Source organism: Balearica regulorum, chromosome 4, assembly GCF_011004875.1.
Source record: "Balearica regulorum gibbericeps isolate bBalReg1 chromosome 4, bBalReg1.pri, whole genome shotgun sequence".
NCBI classification, from domain to species: Eukaryota; Metazoa; Chordata; class Aves; order Gruiformes; family Gruidae; genus Balearica; species Balearica regulorum.
Window position 1 is genome coordinate 19,260,200 of NC_046187.1, and position 26,121 is coordinate 19,286,320.

The following is a 26,121-nucleotide window of genomic DNA, read 5'->3' on the forward strand; positions in this document are numbered from 1 at the left end:
GACACTTCCACTCAGAGATACATGCTTTTTGCTTTTACATGTTTGTCTTCAGGTTCATACCCCTGTCAGCACCTTCATTTTCTTTGTATTGTGCACAGACAATGCTTTTCACAGTACTTAACCAATGGTATATCAGTCAAGCTGGATACAAAACCTAAAATATTTTCTATTTCTACCTGAAAACAGCGAGACACTTCCAATCTAGTCTAACTAGCACTTGTCAAATGGCATATAGTCTCTGCTTAAGATAATTGTGATGTTACCACCCATTACACCAGTCCTATTTATTTTCCACAGTGCTGCAAAGAACTTGATACACTGATACCCAATGCTACAACAGTCATTAAGGTAATGGGGCTCGAGCATAAGTCTGCAGTAAGGTAAAACTGGGATACCTGAAAGAAGGCAAACCTTGCAATAACAGAAGAAATGGTGCTGAATGACCTACTTTTAAAATCCACTCAACACTGTCAGCTAGACTGTGCACATTTTTCACCCCTGACAAGAACAAGTGTGAGATTAATATACAGAGTCTGCATGTGTGTACCTATCCAAAACTCTCACTCCTTAGTCTTTCCCTTTGGTTTTATGCAAACCATCAAGGCCAAAGCCCAAAGCTTCCCTCTTATCTACCTGGTTCCCAGAGCCTCTGTTCTAAAATTAATTCTAATCTTTTTACCAGGCTCTACATGTAAAATGGCTTGTCCCAGAAATTTTGGCTTTCTTAGAGCTCACAAAAAAACATTGGATTCATTTGGAAAGTAACATGAACTAGGAGCTTCAAAGCATGATGCAGGATCACTTATGCTTCAGATAGGAAGTCAGAAGACTTATCTCCAACACTCTTCCATTAAAATACTCTCTTCAGCATTTTTTTTTCAGACAGTCTTTAACACATTAGCTCTTCTCTTAAAGAAGCACAGCTTCTTGCCTCCTCCCCAGGTCAACTCCACCACTGCCCAAAATCCAGCCAGATCCACAGTCTGAGCTCAGCAACTCTCCCTGAAACCTTCCCTTCCCCTCTCCTCCATATATTGCCCTGAAGAGGGCAAGCAATAACAGCATTCCTTGCTCCTGGTGATACTGCTACTATTTGAGAGATATGCACCAGCGGTGCCAATAAGAAAAAAATTATGTGGGCTTTCCAAAATTTCACGCAGATAATTGTATCCCTTAGTAAATCTGTTCCCAAAATGATTTAGGTAGAGCAAACCCTACATAACTGCAACATCACCTTTTGGGTCAAGTGAGAAAGCCTTCTCCCAGTGCTTACTCTTGCAGACAGGTCTTTCTCTTCCCTCCCAACCCTGACCATTGCATCTCTCAAAGCAATGATCACAGTTTTCCTCTCCAGAGGGACTCTACTACCTCAGTCCTGCTGGGGACACAGTGGTCGAATTGTCAGCTGTGTAAGCAGTTAATAGAGAAATCTGTCATTCAGCCATCTTGCTGACTACACATGCATTAATGAACTCCACAATGTGCAGCAATTCTTTTCTGGATAGTAGCTATTACTCACAGCCACCCTACATAAAAAGCCTTTATGCTCTTCCTGAATGTTTGCAACACACTGGGGACCTGCTGGACACAGTTCACAGGATAATGGGGCAGGGAGGGGGGGCTTGCCTTTTGCTGGTTTCATTCTTCAGCAGCCATTTGTCCCGTTGCTGGCATTACCACCAATTTGAGAGAAGCATATGTATTTTTCTAACATCTCAGAAATGTCTTGGCATTTTACTGTCTAGTTTGTTTAACATTATTATTCTATTGTCAAACATTAATTTAAAAGTGTCTACACGCTGAGACTTACAGAGCATTCTGTAAAAAAGCCCCTTTGTCCCTGTATCATCCACAGAACATACCTTCATGAGCTCTACTGTGAGCTGCCTAACATTTTAAAAACAATAGTGGCTGAAGTCTTTTATGAGAAAGCACTACAAGCCAAATACTGAAGCTAATGCCATTTGCAGATGCACGCTGTGTCTCACAAGCTGAGCCAAGCAGAATAATGCAAGTAAGTAATTATCCTCTGAAGAAAACTGAGAGAATGTGAAGAATGGTGGTTAACAGATTAATGAAAGTCTTACCAGCTCTTTAGGTCTGGAAGTCCAGCTCTTCCTCCCACACCTGCTGTGAAACCCTGGTCCTGTTCTCTAGCCACTCATTTAACATGCTCTTCCCTCAATCTCAGGTTACATTCTTTGAGCCTACACAACACAGCTAAAGTTTCTCATACAGGCCCCTCTGACAACTTCACCCTCCCTCCCAAGGTCAAATGCTTACGTTCGCATCCAAACTCCCACAGCACCACATTCAAACCCCTCATCTGAAAAAGACTGCACCGCTCTGCATGCATATATTTAACCTCTCTCCAAAATCTCCCCCACTTGCACCCTCTCAATGCTGCCAGCTCAAATTACACTCTGCAAGCTACAAATATCAACTGGACTAGTTCACTTTTGAGCTACTAGATCCACAAAGCACATTCTCACTGGGATCTCAGTATTGGGCAGCATCCATCTCCTCTTGTCTTTCCACCAGTACTCCCATTCCAGCAGCAAAGAGATGGCGGGACAGGGGTGATGGAAATCCATCACCTATGCCCTGCAGATGGTGTCAGTCCTGACACACTGCTAGAGGATGCCAAGTGTGAACTGATGCTGCTAGAGGAAGCCAAGTGTGAGCAGTGCTTAAAGGCCTTTCGCCCTTGCCAGTCTCCTCCTACTTCCCCAGCTCTGCTCCTCTCCCAAAGCACAGTGCGATGGGATAGGGAGGGAGAGCAGCAGGAGCACACTGTGAACATTTACAGTGGAGAAAACAATATAAACTAAAACTAAACTAAAGAATAGACACTTTCTAGCAGACTCCATCCCAGTCAAGTACAGAAGCTTGCTCTTCTCTTCAATGGTAATACTTTCTTTTGGATAATAGGGTAACCTGAAAACTTGATGGAAATCATGGAATACCTGCTTAGGTACACAAGTGAACTCAAGCCTTTCAAAGTAAGAGAAGAGGGTCTGGAAAGCATTCTGCATTTCTGGGGTCCTGCAGCATACTGGAGACATACAACTGTTGATCACTGCACTGGATGCAAGTCATATGGCTGCCATTACAGAGTACATCACACAACTGAATTACCATGCGCTGCTTTTGAGATCTCTACTAAATGTCTGATACTTAAACATATTCAGAAAGAAAGTATCTGAGAAATATTGGACCATTTGGAGAAAACAGGTGTTTGGGTTTGTTTTGTTTTGTTTTCTTTAAATACAGTGAATATGCATCATTTGACTAATGAAACCGTTTTAACTTCTGAAACCTGGTGTCAAAAAAACAGTAGTACTGGTACTGCTGGTTTTGTAACAGAGACCCCATGTTACCCAGAAATATGTAAGGGCAGCGAATTGAGCAGGACCCCCAGCAATGGAAAAGATACTGAGACACACATCTGTGGTACAGACTCCATACACAACACTGCTTTAGTTAGGACAAAATTACTCCAACAATTTAAAGAACAACAGCTCACATACATACACAACTATTCTGAACATTACATCAGTATTTTCAGCAGGACGCCAATAACCATGAGAAGTCCCAATGCTGTCATCTTCTGGGATACCAAGAAAAGCAGCAACAATTTAACCTAGCAGACCTTCCTTCTGTTCAATTAATCATTTCATTAGTACTACTGTACTTTTGTATGAGTCATCATATCAAAAAAAGTGCAAGAATACAGCTGTGTTGTGAATGCAAGCCAAGAATGGGTATCTTGGTTTTACTTGGTGTTTTCTTCATGTCAGCTTAATAGCTTAATTAACTTTACATACAATGTTAAATACTTTCAGATTTGGACATTAAATCAGCCTTTTGTGTATTCAGAGCAGTAGATGTGTTTTCTTTACTTAGTTAGTTGGATACTTCTTTCCAGTGTAGCAAAGGGACACTAAAATAATCACTGTGTTTACTACACTAGCTAATACACTAAAGAGGTTAAAATAAATGCCATCATGCACACTTGTTTGTTTTTAAAATTGGATGTAATCTGTTTCTTGCAATCACAAACACATCCACAGGCCTTGTGAGAAACATCACCTAAAACCAAGGGTCATAATGCACTGGTCTTAAAATCCTGATTTCACCCTCATTTGAGTAAAGGCTGGGTTTCTATGCTCCAAAGTCATAAGTGCCTTGGAAAACGTAAAGCTCCTGCTTGCAGAGGAGAAAGGAGGAGGACTTGGCCTTCTCTTTCCAGTGAAAGAGCTGCTCCACAGCCGACAAGAGCCAGTGATAGCACTGATGTTTGCTAGACTGAGTCTTTTTATTGGAACAAGTGCTTTATTAGAACTTGGAGACTATTTTAAGGAAAAAAGGTCACCATTTCCTCTCCCATATCTCCTTGATGTAAGATATGTGAACCCTTGTCTTCAGGTGGCTGAGAGCAGCTTGATTACTAGCTAGATTTTACCTTCACCTTGGTAAGAACCGGAGGGTAGAAACATATTGTATGCATTTCTTCTGACTGTCATATTATAAAACACAGATTTAGTTTTTCTGTAACCTCCACCTCAGCTCAGGTTAACCTATTAAAAAATGAGGTAATTGGCCAGAAAATTGAAAGCCAAAAACTTCAGTACATCAAAAAAAGGCTGACACAGAGGCTCTGTATGTTTTATTTTTCAGCTGTGACTTGTACTTCTTTTTCCCAGATAGTGTTGGTTAAATAAATGACATTATGTAAATACAGAAAGAAAATTAAGACAGACACCTGGAATAACAATCAAACCCAGGAAGCAAAAAGGAAAAAGATCTTCTGTTGATCTGAAGTTAGTTAAATGCAACATATATGTTTTACAGCCAAGGCTGTGAATAAAATCTAACACTGGACTTCTTCCAGACTAATCTGTGAATTCCCATACCAAACAACATACCTTCAGGAATCCACTATTACACACACCTTGCTAAGCCTCACCTCCATGTAGCTTTTCACTCCTGGCAAGATACTTGGGGACAGAAGAGTTTTGATACTGTATGGAATTTAACACACCTTCATTTAAAGGAAATGAAGCAGGTTTGATGCTCGTGAGACTGATCTGGCATTTTTGAAAGGCGCAAAGAAGGTTCAGCACAGTAAACGTCACGTTGCTACATCTCCTTTCCCGACACCACTGAATGTCTCATCCAAGCTCTCTGCTCTTAAACATTTATGTAAGGAATTGTGAAAACAGATTGATCTCAGTCTGTCTTTTTTCTTTATCCTTTTCAGAGAAGTGCTAACAGGAGTTGTAACTAATACCAATCACGCTAGCATTTCTCATGAGGTGTTTTCTCAGGAAGTTCCTCTAGGCAATCTCTCCCCTGTTGAAAGGGATTATTTCTGTAACATCTAAAAGTTGGTTTATATAGCACATCATCTGTCTCACAGGAAACTAGATCATTGAGTTGGATTTAAGAGTATGCAGATGAAGAGGTAATACTACATTCAACAAAACATACCAAGAAAAGCTGTGAAGCTCGCTCCCAGATACTCCGTGGTTAGTGATTCCATATTAGAAATGGAAGGTTTTATAATAAAGTGTACTGAGCAACAACTTCATTTGCAGAAAAAATATCAGGAGAAACACAACATATAAGTAATTTGGTAAATATACTTTCAGCTTACAAAAGCTAAACAGAGTTTCAGTAATTGCTAGTACACAATGGGATTGGCATCACTTTTAAGCCCAGGGAGAAAATCTGGCACTTTAACACTAGGCAGTATGTGGCAAATAGTAACTTTAATACAAATGACAACCTGAAGTTTTTAACAATATCCCTTCTCCCCACAAATAGTAAACCTCTTCTTCAGATGTAAAGCATTATTTATTGCTCATCAAGGCAGGAAAAGGCAAAGAAGGAAGAGGGAAAAAAACCTGCAAGTGTGCCTCATTCTCACTGGGCTCCAAAATATCTAAATACTTCCATGTTTTTTTCAAGATGTTAACTTTTTTTTTTTTTTTGGCATCCTGCTGAGTGTTTGTGCTTTTTAAAATGCATTTTGAGGATACAAAAGCTCTGATTAAACAGGCAAAAAAAGGAGGTGGTCCTTGTTGTGGTTCAGCCCCAGCCAGCAGCTGAGCACCACGCAGCCACTCGCTCACCCCTTCCCCGGCAGGATGGGGAGGAGAATGGGAAGAAAAAGGTAAAACTCGCAGGTTGGGATAAGGACAGTTTACTGGGACAGCAAAGAGAGAGGGAAATAACAACAATATTAATTAAAGAACATACAAAGCGAGTGATACACAATGCAATTCGCTCACCTCCTGGAACCCAAGTTCCAGCCCATCCCCGAGCAGCGAGTCCTCCACAGCCAGCCCCCTTCATACACTGAGCATGACATCATATGGTGTGGAACACCCCTTTGGCTAGTTTGGGTCACCTGTCCTGGCTGTGTCCCCTCCCAGCTTCTGGTGAAAATTAACGCTATCCCAGCTGAAAGCCAGGACAGTCCTCACCAAAGACCAAGTGGGCAGCCTGAAGAGTGGCCAATATACTCCTCACAGCATAAGGACAGAAACACACTAATTACTCTAATAGATATAGGACCATGGCATGCAGGCTTTTCATTCCTCGCCATTCTTCACATATCTAGCACTATTTCAAGGCTGAAAGAGTCATCCCTCCAAAGTGCAGGAGACCTGCCATTTTACATTTGCTTATGGGAAGAAAGGAAAACTTAAGTTTGAAGCAACAGACATTATGGAAACACAGAAGGAAAAGGGGTAGGCGAGTAGTCCTAAAACAGAGCTGAAACCTGTGGATTAGGTGAGGAAAGCCTACGCTGCTGCGCCATCATACAAGAAGATTCTTGTGAGATCCTCACTGTATTCTGGCAAATGCACATATAGTGGCTTACTAAAGCATCATCTCATTACTTAAATCACAGCCTCCTGTCTGTTTTCTATCACCTGCATGACCAGATCATTACACTAATGCTTGGTTCACATCAACATGCTTCCAAAACACATGCCTGTGTCTATGAAGCCCGTAGTACCCTTCAATTGCTTGTGGTCATTATTCAAGAGTTAAAAGCATTGGCTTTTTCTTGGAGATGCTGCAATGACTCACAGCAGGAGCTCCTTGTGGGTAGCTGCATAGGCTTTTAATCAGTTTTATTCTGCAGCCCAGGCAGTAACAGAGAAAGCTTTTGTTAGCTCAACTTTTGTGCTGCAAGTCTGCTGAAAAGGATGTCCCTCCAGCATTAGAAGTTAATTTAGCTGCTTCTGTTACCATTCAACCCTTGGCCTCTGTTCTGAGGCTGCCAACACAAATAGCACCTGTGATGGCCATTCTCATAAACTTGTTCTGTACGAAGGGATTTGAAATGTCTGGCTCAGCTTGTCATTGAACACATGGCAACCCAAAGGCTCTAATAACCAAGACACTGAGGAAGTTTTTTTTCGTCCACAGTGTCTATGCTACATAGCACGTCTTCACCATTTCACTGCATTTGAACTTGTATAGGATTCAGGTGATTTTTCATGTGATGAGCCCTAAGCACACATTTATGGAATCCAACTGAATGAAGCTGAAATCAGTGGACTTGTACAAATGCTGCTAAAAATTATTGCTAGAATCGGTCCTCAGCAACAACATTAAATAAGTCTCTTTGCAGTATGTAAGGAAATAAGCAAGTACACCTAGGATTTCTTTTAAATAGGGACATGGCCTACACAAAATAATGCAGCACCAACTGAACTTGTCCACGTCTCAAGCACTCTCTTAATAGCGTACGCTAATCCAGAAGCTACCTACAGCAGCTCCAAATTATGAGTTGATCAAATGTCACTGAATTTGATCAGTCAGGCTCCAAAACACAACATCCGTATCTATTCATTATCCCAAGTGTTTGCCCTTAGACAAGACAAACTTACCACATAGCCTCTGCTGCCCAAATTAATGGAGCGCAAAAAAAAAAAAAAAAATTACTTTTATAAATGGTTAAGGCTCCACATATGCTTGAAAGAGAAAGCATTAAATGTACTTGAAGATTAATTTGGAGATTGATTTACACAGAATTTCACCTTATACCCTCAAACATGCTATGTAGCAGTAGTCATATTAGATTCTTTACCCTACTGGTACAACAGCTATTAAGCAAGGAAAGCTAGACAGAAACATTTACAGCAGATCATTGCTGTCCAACTGAATACGACAAAAGGCATTGCACTGCATTGGAGTTGATTGATAATACAAAACCACTGCCATTATTAGGAATGTAGATCAGCAGTCTTTCAGACAAGAAGGTGGTAGGAAGAAGAGAATTAATAACAACCATCACAACGTAACATCAGGTATATTTTTTTAACCTGCAGCAGCCTGACACCGTCCTTACTCCTCTCCACACAACTTCATTAACCATTAAATATACATTCATCAGCAACTACTAGAAACGCACATTTCATCTGGCAGGCAACACAGAAAAGCAGAGAGTATCTCTGCTCTTCTCTCTGTCCCAAATCCTGTCAGTTTGCACAAGCCAGAAATGGAGAGGAAAGATGGTGCAAGCATAAAAAGAAATGTGTGACTCAAGACAGTAACAGACCGGGCAGCCCCACCACCATGGAAAAGCAGTTTTGTACCATGTAGCAGCTTCTTACATCTGGAAGTATTGCTCATCCATGAAATGCAATGAAGCATACTAAGGGTTTAACTTTACTTCAGAGTTAGCAAGCTATTACAAACAAGCTTGTTTCCTGGTGCCACAAAGTGAAAGGTTGGGGCAGTCCTCTGAACATTTGGACTAAGCAGGTGCATTGGCCACCAAGAACTGAAATTAAGCTGTTGGCTAGTTTATATCTTATTAGAGTGCCTAGCTTTTCCAAGCTAACAGCAGCTGTTGGCTGAGTCTAATTATACACAGTGTTTATACAACACATGGTAGCATACTAGAGAGCTTGAACTCTGAATGCACACACAGGTCAATCGTGCTAGCATTTTCAATCAATGCCATGAGCCATTTTTGCTTTGTTCCATTATAAAAATGTTCACTAAAACTAATTTCCCAGTTTGGATTGATTAAACATACAGAAGTCTGGAAATACATATTTGTTGTTCCCAAATGACTTTGGAAGAGGACCTGGGGCTGTACTGCCTGCCACATAAACAGGCAGACTCAGGTGGGATCATCTTTTCTTCATCATCCTCACTTTCCGAGTTTGGTTACAACAACAAAAAGTCCCAGTGGAATACACAAGGCCAAACACTATGAAAGGTTCACATTTCCCACCTACAAAATTGCCTCAACTCAGGAGAATTTTGAACTTCAGTCACCAGACTGGTTTTCTAAAGCCTGAAAGGAGACAGACGCTCTCAGATTTGCACAGCACCTAGGCCCACTGTTTGTTTTTTTTTATTTTGGGGCAAGTGAGTGTCAAAATGTATCACAGAGGCTGATTGTGGAAAATACTTACAAACTTTTAGTTTTAGTTTGAACTGAAGATGTACTCAGGCAGCTAGTGAAACTGCTGGGGGCATGGGGAGTACGAAGGTAACCATTTAATCTGTTATTTCCAAGTCATCAAATTGGGATGGAGACACTGAACCATGTCAGAGAGCAACAACTGTACAGCTGGCCCTCTATGAAAGCTATAGGTACTGGGAGAGGAGGGGGGCAGTTATTTCACCAGCCAATGTATTCAGAGGCAAAGGCAAACCCAGGGGAAGTTGGGGTCAGAGCTGGATCTGAAGAGAGAGAACAGCAGCAATGCAAGGACAAAGACTGCACCCGAGAGCTGTTTTCACTCAAGCTCAATTGAGAATGAAAAGCTACAAGCCCTCAGGAATGAAGTATGTACAGATCTAAACAAATTGGTACAATAGCAGGATAGTAGTTTGTAGACATTACCAGTACAGTCACAGACAATGACACAACTGCTACATTGAAAGCTGACTAAGAGAGACACTGAATACTCCTTGCATTGCACTGAAACCTAAAAACCATCTTCATGGGGGAACTGAATTTCCAACAGCATAAGCTAGGACAAAGCACTGAGCAGTAACTGCCTGATCTTGGCATAGAATCCATAATCCTGCACAGTGTTTAGAGACACTCCTGTAATTAATGTGGCAGGTAATGCTGGAGGAGAAACCTTTTTTCTTCCTGTGAAAATTTTTAAGACTCCTACTGGGCCAAGCCCTAGACCTCCAAAGTTTTTCAAAGGAACAAAACAAAGAACAGTTACTGAGAACTCAAATTCACATTTTTGGTCTGAGAAGCAGAAAACAGCAGAAGGATTAAAGTTGGAATTTGATCCAACTTGAGCACCAAGCTCCAAGTTGAGCACCTCAGTGACGGACCTCGTAGTTACTTTTCTCAGGCTGAGGACAGAAATTCAGTCCTGCAAATTTGAGAAACCTTTCCCAAGCAACAGAATAATGGTATTAGAAACACCCTAGTTTCAAATAAACTTAGCCTTATCACACTAATTTCGTTTGTATGACATTCCCATGGGTATCTACAGACCAAAGTGTATTACACCTTCAATAGCTGACATAGGTCACTTCAGTAAAAATAAAAAGTTTGTCTACGAGTAAGTTGCTGAAACCTGCAGCAATAAATGACTTAAAAACTTACAAAGGCACACACAGAAGAACTTTCTACTGTATGTAAAAACTAAGACCTATCCTTCAATAACCATCCCTGTATTCCAGAAATTTCAGTGCTTGAGTTGCAAAAGTCTGCTTATATTTATATACTTGAGGAGCCATTCCCTGAAAACCCATTAAAAATGCCCAGCGCAGTTTGGAGGGTTTCACTTGACTTTCTGCGCCGTACAGCCACCACTGCAGCAGTTCACTATGTGAGAAAGACCAGGTTTTAGATTGCTCTGCCGGTTGCCATGCTAGGTCATACCTGTTTCTGCCTCACATAGAAAAAAGGCAAGAGATTCTGCTACTCACGTCAGATGGGATACAATTCTTCTTCCTCATCTGAAACTCAATCAGTACTAGAGTTAAGTTGATTTTCAGTTTAAAACTTGAGAGACCTTATGTTCACTGGATGGAGATCAAGAATGATCAGAAAGGAAAAAAATCCACTTTTCATAAATAGAAAGGTATGTTACACAGAGGCTTCTCTTCCTTTGACTAAGCGTTTCAAGAGACAGGAAATATCATTACACCAAGAACACATGGCTAACCCAAAATCTGTTTCTAGTTTGCACAATGCGTGCAAAACTGCAAGAGCAGTACCTTACTTTAGTGAGCATATGCAAAGTCAAAAGCTGTGAAGGGAAAGAAAATAAAGGAGAGATCACACTCCAGACTGCCGAATGACAACAGGACAACAAGAACAACCAGGCCACGACTGCGCCTTGCTCAGTGCAAGCCAACTGCTCTACTGCAACCTGCAGTGCGTTTACCCAACAAGGACTCCCCGAGCAGAAATCATTAGAAGGGGCATGCAGTCAGTCACAAAGAGGCTCCATTCAGACATCTGAAAAATGGGGCCACTATTTCTTGTCTACTTTGATTTTTTTTTTTTTTTAAGACAAAGTTCAGCAAGACCAGCTGGAAACCTTTTATCAGGACTGCTCCAGAGCATGTTACTGTCTCAGGAAGACATTGGCAGTTGACTGCCTTTGCAGAATACCATGTAATTTGATTTTTTTAAAACCTTCATCTAAGGTGTGTTGGACATCCTTGCATTCCACTGCATTCATGTGAACTGCTTAAGGTGTGCTTTCTGATGGATATTCTGTGGAGGCTTTTAATTTGTTTGGCTTTTAAGTTCCATATTCACCACCCTCAAAAAAAAAAAAAAAAAAGTATCCAGTAGCCAGTAACAGCCTTTCTGGTAAATCTTTTCATTACTGGCATACATCACTACTGATCTCAAGAAAATCCTATATAATTTCATCCAGTATATTTAGTTTCCAGTGAAATTCCTCAGAAACATGCTTTCTCTATCAACTCTCCACATTTCTCGTGACATCTGCGTAATTGTATTTGATTAATTTCTCCCAAACAGTTTGCAATAGCCTTTAGGTAACTCAGTATTTCAAAGCACTGCTCCTATACAGGTGAGGGCTCACCCAGTAGCACGTGTCCATGCCAAGACCATTTCTGTTTCCTAGACTAATAGTAAGTATTTTGCCTACAAATGAGGAAAATAAATAAATAAATAAACAAACAAAATCAGTGGTCTGGACACTCCTTGCTGTTTCCACATCAAGTCCCTGAATTTGCTCCATGAAAGGTGGAGTTTTGAGCAAGGTCCATGGAGCCAAGCGTGCAGACTTGGTGCTTCACTCGCAAGACCGATGGAGCTGCTCTTACAAGTCAAAGCAGTATGTACTGAGAAGCTATTTCATTTGCTACACTGCTTTTCAGCATTCACATGAAAGCTGGTTCTTGTGGCTTTCTAAGGCAAGGACCAGACTGAATAATACTCTGATGTTCCTTACTGAAAATCCTCTAGGCAACAAGGAGAGATGGCGATTTCTTGTGATGCAGTTCTGAAGTGCATATACAATTAGGGCTTTTCCCTCCACCCAGAAATGTTATCTACTCCCTTTTAACTTGTAAAAAAGCACAATGCTCAATTGTTAATAATATTCAACACGAATACTGAAAGATTTTCCCCTACTGATAGGCTAAGTTTCAAATTATGTAATTATCATATTAATTTCTATTTAACACTTTCATTAGAAGCTTTATTTTAATTTGAAAATGCAGTTGAAATTTGTCATGCTTCTTATTAATGCAGTTAAATGCATTTTCTGTCACTAAATTTTTAAAAAATTAATTAAATGGGAAGCACGTATTTTGCCAGAAAGCAATACTTCAAAATATATTGTTTTTACATCAGAGACAGTCTTTCCCTTACAGAAAAATGGTGACCTGTACTTAAGATTCCAGCTGCCACTTACTCAGTTTCAATCAAAGACTGATTCCAATTCCATGTTTAAGATTCATACCTTCACATTCAAATCTGCTGTCCCTTCCCAGGGTTTGTCTAAGATACTGTGAGCCCCTGAATACTGTTTAGCATTACTTAAGCCAAACAGTTAAGAGCTTCACAAGATCTAGAGGATAAAAATTGCACACCAAAATGTTCAGGATGGGACATAAACTGAAATAACAGATCATTGTCTGCCTTCAGGCATACACCAACAAGTATTTCTTGAAGGCTACTTCATAGTTCTTTAAGATCTCTCTATTGCACACATCTCAAATTCAAGTCCATAAAACAAGTTGAGTGTCAACAACATTAAATAGGTGCCTAAGCCTAAAACATTGTTTTGACTGGATGAACTTGCCAATTCTTGTTCATTTACAATCTCATATCAATGATGCTCCATCAGTAGAGATTAACTAGCTTTGCTCCCATAAACTCACTTCCTCAGTAACACCAGGAGAGCTGCAACAAAGAGATGATGCTTAGAAGCACCCTCCTGCTGCTCACAAAACCACAGAGAAAGCATGCTGCCACACTGACTTCCTCCCCCCATCTTCAATTAAGACCATGCCAACCCAGACACAGCTGGAGAAGTTAACCATAGGCAGAGAAGAAAGCAAGAAATACATTTTCATGGGCTACATTTAAACAACAGCTGTACTGTGAAAAGGAGAATGCTAAATGCTTATTTCTTTCAGCTGCCCACATTTCAAGCTTGGATAACTGACCTTCAGATCTGACATAATAGTAGCTTTCTAAAGCAAAATGGGCTGTCAGGAGTAAGGTGACTTACCAAGATGGTAACAAGAATTAACAAGGCAAAATCCAGTATCACTTCCAAGAAGTAAAAATTACACAGAATTATCAGAAATCAGATTTTATTTTTTCACATGGCTTGCTCACTTATTCATTAGCTTTTTTGTCTTCAGGAATTAACTAGATTGTTGCTATCCATACCCACGTCTTCAGAAAACAGAAATGCCATCTTTGCCAGATCCCCAGAGACATCTGAAGGCTATCAGAGCAAAAGGTAGCTGCTATTCTTACTGATAAAACATTACACGGGAAAGACTCTTATATCTGATGATGATAAAGAATCAATGACAATTCAGTGACCTTGACCGTAACACTAACAGCTGTGTACTGCTTTTTCTTCTGTTGTTCTTCAATAGCCCTGTGTTCCTGTAGGCATCTGACACAGGCAGGCAGAGACATTTCCGCACACTCACACTGATAGTTAATGACTTTTAAATTTAATAGTCTGACACCAAGGAGATGTACATATATTGACTAAAGTGCATGTGGTAGCTATCTATATTACTAGCAGGAAATTAGCATACTTCAGGAGTTCCAAAGCATTTACTGATTGTTTAGACAAGAGATGTTACTTCTTTTCTTTACTCCCATTATACACAGTCACTTGTAGAATAAAGTCTAACAGATAATAATATTTTTCTGAAATTCAGTTCCATTCATGTCTCCATCACTTTCAAAAATACAAGCATCATGGTGCAATTTCTGGTACAGACTGGACAGAACCCAAGAGAAAATGTTAAGCAGACTAGTGCTCAGAACACCTGATGAATTCACACCAGAAACACGGTTCTGCTTTTCTCTAACCCACATTAAGGCTACGAACATAAACTCACTGGCTTGCCTTGTCCTCTCCAGCTATAGCTCTCCCACCTTACATAAATATATATGCACAAGGTGTGCAATTAGAGCATTCATCAGGACAAATAATCACCACTCTGTGCCTCCTTCCAAACATAACCAACCAGTAAGCAAAATAAAAACTATAATCCAATTTGGAAAAAAACAAACTCATTAACTCTCTTCCATTATATTATTGTCTAAGACAATTATTGTACAATTGTACATTGTACAGACTGTACAATCCAGTAGTGAATAAACAGGTATTTATCCTAAATACAGATCTAGTGCTACATGGCTAATATAATAATATAACAAAAGATTGCTTGCCATTTCCTAATGCTATCCCTATGCACTGAAAATTCACGGTATCACTGTAGTTCTTTGCTTTAGCTCTCCACAGTAAGAACAACAGGGTTCCCAGAAGGTCATAGCAATTTTCTTGTCAAAGTAAATGCAGCAAACCTTTCAATGTAGTTAAATGGCAAAAAATCACTTCTGTACATGGCACTGAACCTGGGACATATTTCAGGAACTAACACTTGTGCAGTTTGCTTCAGAAACATTCCAAAGCTACACCAAGATGAGATACTGACTGATCCTAATTTGGACAGGCCCATTCATTTTCCAAACCTACTGGCATATTTTAAGCTACACTTCTCTTGGCACTTCTCTCCCCCACCCCCCAATTTGTATCTCTAGGTGTCTTTATGAACTTACTTGAGACTTAAGTGGAAAACTAGAACTTTTAGTTATTTAACCAACTGCTACCTGAGTTATCAAAGGTATCAGAAGATCAGAATCACCACCTCCATTTCACAAAAGAGAAGCAGCAAAGTCAATAGGATCTTCTGAAGTCATCCCACAGGTCAGAGGCAGACAGACAAGACAGTAATTTGGGCTCCCTAGTGCTGTACATGCAGTTCCATGCAGTACAGCCGTGTGTCACCTCTCAAAAAGCAATGAAGTCCTTGCATGCAAACATACTGGCAGATGTCAGGTACTAGGAAGCAGAGTTGTATTCTGGAAACTCAGGTTCTGGCCCATAAACATTTTTATTTTGATGGCTGCTTTTTACACTCTTGATTAACAATATATGTCTGGTAAAAGATGCATTTGATTTCCCAGAAATTATTAGCTATTTCATATTCAAAGTAGTCATACTAACATATAATTTGTAAATATGCAGTGTGTTATTTAATTAACCTATACTATCTGGGATAATTTTAAGGGCAAACAGCTACCAAGGCTGTGAAATTGGTACTTAGAAAATAACTCATACAAGAACCTTCTTTGGGAACAATTACCTCAAGACTGAAAGGTTTTCTTAACACATGTATCAGAACGCAAGCTGTAAAGCTTGACAATGTGTCATGACCTGTTCCATACAGGAAGCTAGATTAGATGGGCTTTACATCTCTGAGAACTCCTTATGAACTCCACATAAAGGTACACCATCAAAAATTTAGTAGGCATAAAAAATATGAGTGCAGTTATATTTTAATTTCTGCACAAAGGTAAATCACAGACATCAAAGGTTTTTCTGAACTCACAAGCATCTAGAAAATTATTAACACATAGGATTATCATACTCCTGCAGATGCTAGCACAAGATCTCTCTTAAATTATCATCACAAAGGCCTGCCCTGCCCTAAGAGGCAGCATTATTTACTCCACTCTTATGGCACTCTAGAGATAGGTGGCCCTAAAGCATGCTGGTGAAAAAAGCTAAATAAATAGGAAAATAGATGAGCATTAAGCAGCAGTAAATCACCACAACAGAACCAGGCAGCAGACAGCAGTCTGTTCCACATTACAGATGGCAATGTATTCAGGCTACAGTCTTATGGGATTTCCTATTTGGGAAGACACAAAGCAAGGATACTCCACATTTTAAACAGCAAAAAAATAAGCAGTACCTTTTCAAATACAGCTTATTCATCTGTGTCAGTCAAGTCCATCTGACTGACTGTTGCTACTTCATGTACGTTTCACTCCCCTGAAAATGCTGCAATGAGAAAACCTGACCTGGAAAAGGAAGTTTTAGAAACAAGCCTGATGAGGAAACCATGCTAACTGCCCAGCCCTGACTTGGTTTTGTGTTCACTATAATCAAAATCCCAAGTTCTACTGAGTCAGTGACAGAGATGGAGAGGTTTGGTTGTTTAAACACCAAACAATTCCGCTTGCGTTAACTTATTTTCCTCCCTCACCTCCAAGCCTATCCCCTCCTTTCACTTACCAAAGGCTTGGTTTCATCTTCATCTTTGAAATAGTAAAGCTGGTCACCCTTGAGAACAAACCAGCGTGTGTGCCAAGTCTTGACGAAGCCTCCTTGCTTCCGCAGCCACCCACACTTAATGGCACTGTGCCGCCCTTGGCTCAGCAGAGGAGTCTCTGCAGAGCCACTGTGTTCCTCCATAGTGGGACTGGGCAGCTCTCCTGTTGAGAAAACAAGAGGAAAAGGTAAAATAGATGATCCAGGCAGCAACTTGCTCCTTTCAACACATCTGGAAAAGAAACACACCCCCAAGACAAAGGCGTGCTAGAAAAGCATTTACCATTGGTCTGCTTATTCTCATACTAGGACCCCATCAGCTGAGAGAATATTACTTGCCTATAAAAGACAATAATAATAACAATGAACTACGATGCTAAAAAGCAGACAAGAGGCAAAAGATTTGTTCAAATACAGTATCAGATATTTTAACTGGCATTGAGGAAAATATCAGTTGTTTCTTGAGGTGAGTTCTGCTGGATTACAGGCAGTAACAAGGAATGAATTTACAGTACGTCTTCAGACTAAGGAAAGCAGTATGCTTCTCACTACCAGACCTCCCCATGTAATATTCCCTGACAGGCTTGGGGCTTTCAGGGAATGTTAAAGAAGCCTCTGCTTCTCTGGGGCTTAATATACCCCACCAGACAAGCAGGCTTTTTTTTTTTTTTCTTTGTTTTAGTAAAGTCCATTTAATGGAATAGCAAGAGTAAATACAAGAATAACTGCACATCCCCTCAGGTGGGGTGGCCCTACATGTTAAGGAGTGTTTTCCTTGTTTAAAGCTTGATGATTGTGATGATAAGGTTGAATGTCTATGGGTAAGAATCAGGAGGGAGGCCAATAATGCTGATATCATAGTGGGAGTCTGTTAGAGACCACCCAGCCAGGATGAAGATGTAGACATAATATTCTATAAGCAACTGGGAAAAGTCTCATGATAGCTAGCCCTTGTTCTCGTGGGGGATTTCAACTTACCAGAAGTCTGCTGGAAATACAATACAGCAGAGAGGAAACATTCCAGGAGGTTCCTGGAGTATGTGGAAGACAACTTCCTAACACAGCTGGTGAATGAGTCAACTAGCAAAGGTGCCCCGCTGGACCTGTTGTTCGTGAACACAGAAGGGACTTGTGGGTCATGTGATGGTTAGAGGTCATCTTGGGCATAACCATCACGAAACGATAGTTTTCAATTCTTGGAGAAGTTAGAAGGGGGGTCAGCAGAACTGCTACCTTGGATTCTGGAGGGCAGATTTTGGCCTTTTTAGGAGACTGGTTAGCAAAGTTCCTTGGGAGGCAGTCCTCAAGGGCAAAGGAGTCCAGGAAGACTGGACATTCTTCAAGAAGGAAATCTTAAAGGCACAGGAGCAGGCCGTCCCCATGTGCCAAAAGACAAGCCGGTGGGGAAGACCACTGGCCTAGCTGAACAGAGAGCTCTGGCTGGAACACAAGGAAAAAAGGAGAGGTTTTGGCCTTTGGAAGAAGGGGCAGGCAACTCAGGAGGACTACAAGGATGTCATGAGGTTCTGCAGGGAGAAAATTAGAAGGTTCAAAGCCCAGCTAGAACTTAACCTGGCTACTGCAGTTAAAGACAATAAAAAATGTTTCTATAAATACATTAACAACAAAAGGAGAGCTAAGGAGAATCTCCATTCTTTATTGGGTGTGGGGGGAAACATAGTGACAAAGGATGAGGAAAAGGCTGAGGTACTTAATGCCTTCTTTGCCTCCGTCTTTAAGACTAAGACCAGTTGTTGTCTGGGCACCCAGCCCCCTGAGCTGGAAGACAGGGATGGGGAGCAGAACAAAGCCCTCACAATCCAAGGGGAAATAGTGACATGCTACACCACTTAGACACACACATGTCAATGGGGTCGGATGGGATCCGACCCCGATCCAAGGGTACTGAGGGAGCTGGCAGAAGTGCTCACCAAGCCACTTCCCATCGTTTATCAGCAGTCCTGGCTAACCAGGGAGGTCCCAGTTGACTGGAAATTAGCCAATGTGACACCCATCCACAAGAAGGGCCAGAAGGAGGATCCAGCGAACTCCTGGCCTCTCAGTCTGACCTCGGTGCCAGGGAAGGTTATGGAGCAGAACACACAGTGAGTGCCATCATGCAGCAGGTACAGGACAACCAGGTGATCAGGCCCAGTCAGCATGGGTTCATGAAAGGCAGGTCCTGCTTGACTAACCCCATCTCCTTCTATGACAAGGTGACTGACTCAGTGGATGAGGGAAGGGCTGTGGATGTTGTCTACCTGGACTTTAGTAAAGCCTTTGACATCGTTTCCCACAGCATTCTCCTGGAGAAACTGGCTGCTCATGGCTTGGATGGGTATACGCTTTGCTGGGTACAAAACTGGCTGGATGGCCAGGCCCGAAGAGTTGTGGTGAATGGAGTTAAATCCAGTTGGTGGCTAGTCACTAGAGGTGTTCCCCAGGGCTCAGTACTGGGGCCAGTTCTGTTTAATATCTTTATCAATGATCTGGACGAGAGGATCGAGTGCACCCTCAGTCAGTTTGCAGATGACACCAAGTTGTGTGGGAGTGTTGATCTGCCTGAGGGTAGGAAGGTTCTACAGAGGGATCTGGACAGGCTGGATCAATGGGCCAAGGCCATATGTATGAGATTCAACAAGAGTAAGTGTTGGGTCCTGCACTTGGGTCACAACAACCCCATGCAATGCTACTGGCTTGGGGAAGAGTAGATGGAAAGCTGCCCGGTGGAAAAGGACCTGGGAGTGTTGGTTGATAGTCAGCTGAATGTGAGCCAGCAGTGTGCCCAGGTGGATAAGGTGGCCAACAGCATCCTGGCTTGTATCAGAAATAGTGTGGCCAGCAGGAGTAGGGAAGGGATCGTCGCCCTGTACTTGGCACGGGGGAGGATGCACCTCAAATACTGTGTTCAGTTTTGGGCCCCTCACTACAGGAAAGACATTGAGGTGCTGGAGTGTGTCCAAAGAAGAGCAACAAAGCTGGTGAAGGGTCTAGAGCACAAGTCTTAAGAGGAGTAGCAGAGGGAACTGGAGTTGTTTAGTCTCGAGAAAAGGAAGCTGAGGGGAGACCTTATCGCTCTCTACAACTACCTGAAAGGAGGTTGTAGCCAGGTGGGTGTCCATCTCTTTTCCCAAGTAAAGAGCAATAGGATGAGAGGAAATGTCCTCAAGTTGTGCCAGGGGAGGTTTTGATTGGATATTAGGAAAAATTTCTTCACCGAAAGGGTTATCTATCATTGGAACAGGCTGCCCAGGGAAGTGGTTGAGGCACGATCCCTGGAGGTATTTAGAAGACGTGTAGATGTGGTGCTTAGGGACATGGTTCAGTGGTTGTACTTGGCAGTGCTAGGTTAACAGTTGGACTTGATGACCTTAAAGGCCTTTTCCAACCAAAATGATGCCATGATTCTATGATTCTATACAAGCAATCCCCTGACTGAAGTGGGTGTGTGTCCAGCTATGCTTATTACAGACATTTTGCAAATCACACAGAATTTTGGCGCACCAACTCAAGGCATGAGAAGTATGTCAAAACCAGAGCTGAAGAGTGGAATTCAACTTCATAAAATTTTATGTGGCCTTTCGGCCTTGTTAAAACTATACTTTTTAACCACCTCTGGACAGTCACAAATCTTCCTGATGGCCTTTGTACATACAGGCATGTGCTTAACCTTCATGGTCAAACAGGCTCTTTGTGATCCCTTATTAAGTCTAGAGCTCAACAAAGTCAGGATTTTGAGTTGCAAGTTCTGATTATTTTCAATTGAAATACAAATCAAACTGAGACCTACATGTGCCAAATAGTCTATACCTAAACAGAATAAAATGTGACTATAACCACAAACACAGCAGTGTGCAAAATTAGTGGTGCAATTTCAACGTCTGTAAGTGCTTGAAGAACAACATGTTTCTTTTCTTTCTAGACTACCACTGGCAGCTTTCTTGCCCAATCAGGAACTTGCACAGCTGTTAGGGCCTAGGAAAGCCAGCTTCATAGGTAATGTATTCATTGATTCTAAACATCAGGGTGGGAAAAGAATAAAATATTCGAGACATTGCAGGCAGGAGACATCTCTGACTAAGAATACCTAGATCAAAGCTTTCTGTTCTGATTTTGGCAAAATATATTGGTGAGTCCAAGCCTGGCACTCCTGCTCCGGTCCCCCAGACAGCAACAATACTGTTTCTGAACATGGTAACAGACATCAGCATTGCAAAGGTATGTGCTCAGCTTCTAAGGCAGATTAGAAACGGAGATACACATTCATTTGATAGACAAGACCATCCCTCTGAAAATTAATACAGGTACTTTGGATAGTATTACGTCATTGTAAAATAAATTGCAGTATAATCATGGAAGAAGAAGTAAATACATCAATAGATTCCAGTCAGGAGTGTTTTCAGCCCATTTTTCCTTTGGCTCCTTTCTTCCTACCATTCACACTTACCCTCCTTTGGACCAGCTTCTCTAGCTGCCATCTCTGCTGTGCATTACACCATTGCTTTTAATAGCTGCACCCAGTCTGTTGTGACATCCCTGCTTTGGGCAGGAATCCAATGTCCATGATTAAAACTCTTAACTGGCCTGTGCCACTGAGGTTAACGGGCTTCAACATGAGCACAGAGGTTTCATTGCAAAGTACAAATTGCAAGATCAAAACTTAAATCGCTTAGTATTCTTCTCAGAAAAAGGAAAAGAAAATCTTTCTCCTGCCTCTTCAGGGTTCACCTAGAGTCACCCAGAACACTTGTACTGTTACATTTAATTGAGCAAAGTGTTCCGCAAAACATACAAAGGTGTCTGGCTCTCAGCAGAAGAGACAAAGATTATTTTTCTGCCTGGGGTTACAATTACATCCTACCAAGAATGAACCAGCTGATAAACCCTCAGACCACACTGACAGAGGGTTTCTGTCAGGGTTATGTACCATCAGAGTACATGCTCTGAAAACTGCAGCTCTAGGGCTGCAGAGTATATTAGATGTTGCAGTGAGTTTCTGAACTGAACCTTTCCTCCTTGCAATCTGGAGCTGTAAATGGAGATTCAGCTACCACTAGAAAAATTAATAGCTTGCTTTCTCAGTGCCTTGTTCATAAACATCTGCTCACACTTCAAGGTGGTCTGGGCTCTTGTAATATTTTTCATTCACTTTGCACTGTAATAATTAACTATGAATGCAACAAAGCAGTTGCCAAGCAGCCTCTGAAAGCCCTACAGCTTTGTCCCTGGATGCCCCAGCTGTCTCACTTGTTACCTTATTTCTTTAGGAGGAGGAAGACAGGTTAAATGAAATTATTTGCAATAAGCAATGACCAGATCATCTCCAAGAACTGACTTCATCCAGGCTTTAATAAACTGACTTGTACCCTATCTCTGCTTATCACCATGTGTGGTGAAAATGTATCAGGAATGAGGGCAGACTTATCTCATTCCCTCCAAAACGAAGTGCACACAATTCATAATTGGCATTTTTTGAACACAAGCAGACTTCTTTTAGATGCTGCTGGTTTTTGGCTGAGCCAAAGCAGATGCCAAGAAGCAGCCCTCTCTCCTGGTTTACGGCTGGGATGGATAGAGTTAATTTTCACCAGAAGGTGGGAGGGGACACAGCCAGGACAGCTGACCCAAACTAGCCAAAGGGGTATTCCATACCATATGATGTCATGCTCAGTATATAAAGGGGTTTGGCTGGGGAGGAGGGGCCACTACTCCAGGACAGGCTGGGCTTTGGGTCAGGTGAGCAAACTGCATTGTGTATCACCTGTTTTGTGTATTTTGTTGTAAGTACTGTTGTTGTTATTTTCTTCTTCCTTTGCTCTCCTACTAAACTGTTCTTATCCCAACCCACGAGCGGAAACATGGTGCTCAGCTGCTGACTGACATGACATCCTCCAACTCACATCCTTAGAAAGTAAATTAGCAAATATTTTATGGAAAGCATTATAAACAGTAGGTAGGCTATTGCAACTGAAAAAAGCAGGGAACAGATCATTACCCATAGGCTACCCCTGCTCCTTGCTGCACAACTGCAGAAAATCACAGCGCTCAGCTTCAGCTAACCTGATCAGTTTATTTCTGCTGCTTGGGCCAGCCTCAAGGCAGGAATAAAGGAAGAATTTAAATACAGTAAGGATGTGTATCACTACATTGTTAAGGACACCAGGTCCCTATTACACTTGGACCACAAACAAGAATCTAAATACCAAAGTCAAAAGCAATTAACTACTTGGATGAAAGGCTATTTTTAATTTTGTTCCACAAAGTCACATTTCACTGGTATTGACACCAGTGTACAAACTAAGTATTTCGATTTTAGCTAGCCAGGGAAAATGTTAATTGATCTACGTCTCTTTGTCTGGTAAAATTTGTATCTTAAACTATTTCTGCAATACTAAACCAAATGAGAGATGACATACTACTGCTCCCAAGCCCTCACAGGCAAGTGTAAGATCTCTTTTAAAGCAGTAATATATCCTTGGACACTTTCTGTACAAAACAGTTGTATTTCATTTATTAGTGATTTAATTCTTTTCAACATATAAAATTTCAGCCACCTAACTTGGTTTTGTTATGAGGAATTGTATCTAGTCATGAGATTAAATTTGTTTGTTGTTTTCCATCTCTCCTTCCCTTTCACAATCTGCCCACTACAAACCAGACTCAGAAATTCCAGCAGCTGGCTCACTTTCACTAGTTGTTTTTACAGCTGTTTCAACACCAAGATCATAAAACTAAATTGCAGAAATATCAGGGTTCTGGCACTGATGCAGAGAACAGTGAGGTGAAAACAGTATGTAAATAACACATGACAAAGTGTGGAATTACATCAACATACTCCAAGTCCTCTTGCTCTCATGAGACAAGGCAGAAAGCCATGCATTTTCAAGCACTGAATGAGCATATTCCTCAAACCCATCTTCTGAACGGGAAACACAACTTGTACTTGCTGCCAGAGTCAACTCTACTGACTTGGCCAACCTCCAGTTTAGGTAATGACCAGAACTGAACAAATGTTACACGGTCTATTTGTTTGGGGCTGGCTGTGGGCTAACTCTCCTGGGCTTGTCTGGACATCGGGAGTGCAAAGTAAACAAAATGAGAAATGTTGCCTGACGCACTGGCTCTGCATCAACATCTCCTGGTCTACAGAGCCCATTGCCATCTACCACTGCTGGCCTAAATCCAACCTTTTTCTGCTCCCATAAGGGCATATGCCTCTCTCAGTCTGCCTAGAAGGCAAATAGCTGCATTTACGTTCTCCTCACCAATGTGGAAGGGCTGTGCTGGTGCCATGCACAGACAGCAGGGAAGTGTTTCTCTTCAGCTACCACTCACTCGATACTTAAATAGGAAATTGAGCAGCTCCTGCAGATCCCAGCACTTTGCCAGGAAATAGTCAGAGAAAGTCATTAAAGCACAGCAAATCCAGTTACAATGAATAGTCACAGGATTGCACCAAGATGAGCTGTTTGGCATGAAACCCTGATGGTTTGCAGTATGTTTTTATTCTCACTGAAATTTCTCATGCCCAAGATAGCACATTTCAAGCATGCAAAACACCATCAGCATCCACTTCCAGCAACCCTTCTTCAGCTTTACTGTTGCTCAGGTGCAGTGTCAGGTCCTTTTCAGCCCAATGTCAGCCTGGCACAAAATGCATAAAGATGAGAAGCCACCAAAGCGCCTGGCCCACAACCGTACTCCTCCAGCCTGTTGCAAGGTTCTTGTTGTTCTTGTTCTCCTTGTTCTTCCAAAAGGGCAAGCAATACACCATTGCATGGAGATGACTTCTCCGTGTCAGACACATTCACAGATATCCAGTAAAAGGCTGCAATTTTGCAGCAACAATTGACTTGGTCATTGATGAACATATCTGCCAAATATATATATACACACATATACATGTGCAAAATTAATAAGAATATATGTGACACAATGGTTCTCTATAAAATTAGATTACTTCAATACTGCAACACTTACATGAAGACATATAACTCACTTTCCAAGTGATGTCTAATTTTGGGTTCCTTCCTGCTTCTTTCCCATGAGCTATATAGAGCATAAGTGCCTAGATTTAAGGTTATCAGTATCTTTCAGGTGCGAAATGCTGCCTCTGGCCATTGAGTTTCCTTTTGATTTTTCTTGATTTACTCTGGCTGAGTAACAACTTCGTAAAACCATTTGGTATGTGAAAACACTGTCTGCATTTCCCTTACTCATAATATGTCTCAAGACACCTGAAACTCTGCTACAACCCAGGCATGCGTTTGTGAGCAACTGCTGCAGGAAGCAAGATTGGCCTATTTCTCACCATCAGGGCGCTTCAAATCAGTCGCTACTACTCATCTGTTGTGCCAACAGGATATTGCACATGGAAGGAAAAAAACACGTCAAAGAGGTAAAAAAATAGTTAAGAGAGTTGACTTTCTGCTAGTGCTTAACGACCATTTTTACAAGATGCACACTGCAAGGAGCATGTCTCAAGTTCTGTCACTGCAATTTTACAGCATTTCAGTCTCGTTCTTTTTCAAAAGCTGTGGCAATGCACTTGCTAGTAGCTTTCCTCCACAGCCTTTAGAACAGACATTACACTTTTATCCAGAAAGTTTTCTGAGACATCTGAGAAACCTTTTGTACTACTGGCAGTAACACTCCTAATGACAGATACATCTGGCTGTTCTGTATTCCCCACTCTCATCTTTGTCCTATCATGGATAGCCTGAAGATATTTTGCTTGAAAGAATTTCACTTCCGAGGCCTAAATAATTACTACTCAGGCAATAAAAAAATTGAGAGAGGTGTTATCAGCAGTCAGATTGTAGAAAGCCTGATCCCCTGCCCAGTGAAGCTAAGGGAAAGACTTCCACTACTTTTCAATGCATTTTGGTACCAGTTCCAAAACCAAGACCAAATAATTTTGGCAGAAAATTGAGGTCTTGGTCAAATACAGCTCTTCAGTACATGATTTGCATTTCCATGCCAGAACCAGCCTACAGATATTCCTACACTAGTCAAACTTTTACAAGCCTACTGTTTCCTTACAGGAATTCAAGTACAGCTATAAATAACCTAAATAAAATGGAATTAGAGAATTTAGAAAGAACGTAAGAAGGTATTCAACTTCTTGTGAATTACAGTGGAAATTAGTTAACAAATTCTGTCATGCACCTTTAAAAATGTCACATTTTGTGTGCGCATATTTATCCTCTGTGGTTGTGACTAGTGTTAGTATACACATGCACAGTTTAAGGCC

At 41.3% G+C, this 26,121-nt stretch overlaps 1 protein-coding gene across 2 annotated transcripts in view; it reads right to left on the reverse strand.

The window, feature by feature from the left end:
* The window catches only part of ARHGAP24 (Rho GTPase activating protein 24), a 227,768-nt gene that overhangs the window by 168,733 nt on the left and 32,914 nt on the right, over positions 1–26,121 (reverse strand). The window contains exon 2 of one of the 2 annotated variants that reach the window (XM_075751350.1): positions 16,833–17,032. The exons of the other annotated variant lie outside the window; for it this stretch is intronic. Within the exon in view, the coding sequence (XP_075607465.1) occupies positions 16,833–17,012 (180 nt within the window). The 5' untranslated portion in view covers positions 17,013–17,032. The remainder of the gene's footprint in view (positions 1–16,832; positions 17,033–26,121) is intronic. 2 annotated transcript variants of the gene reach the window in all.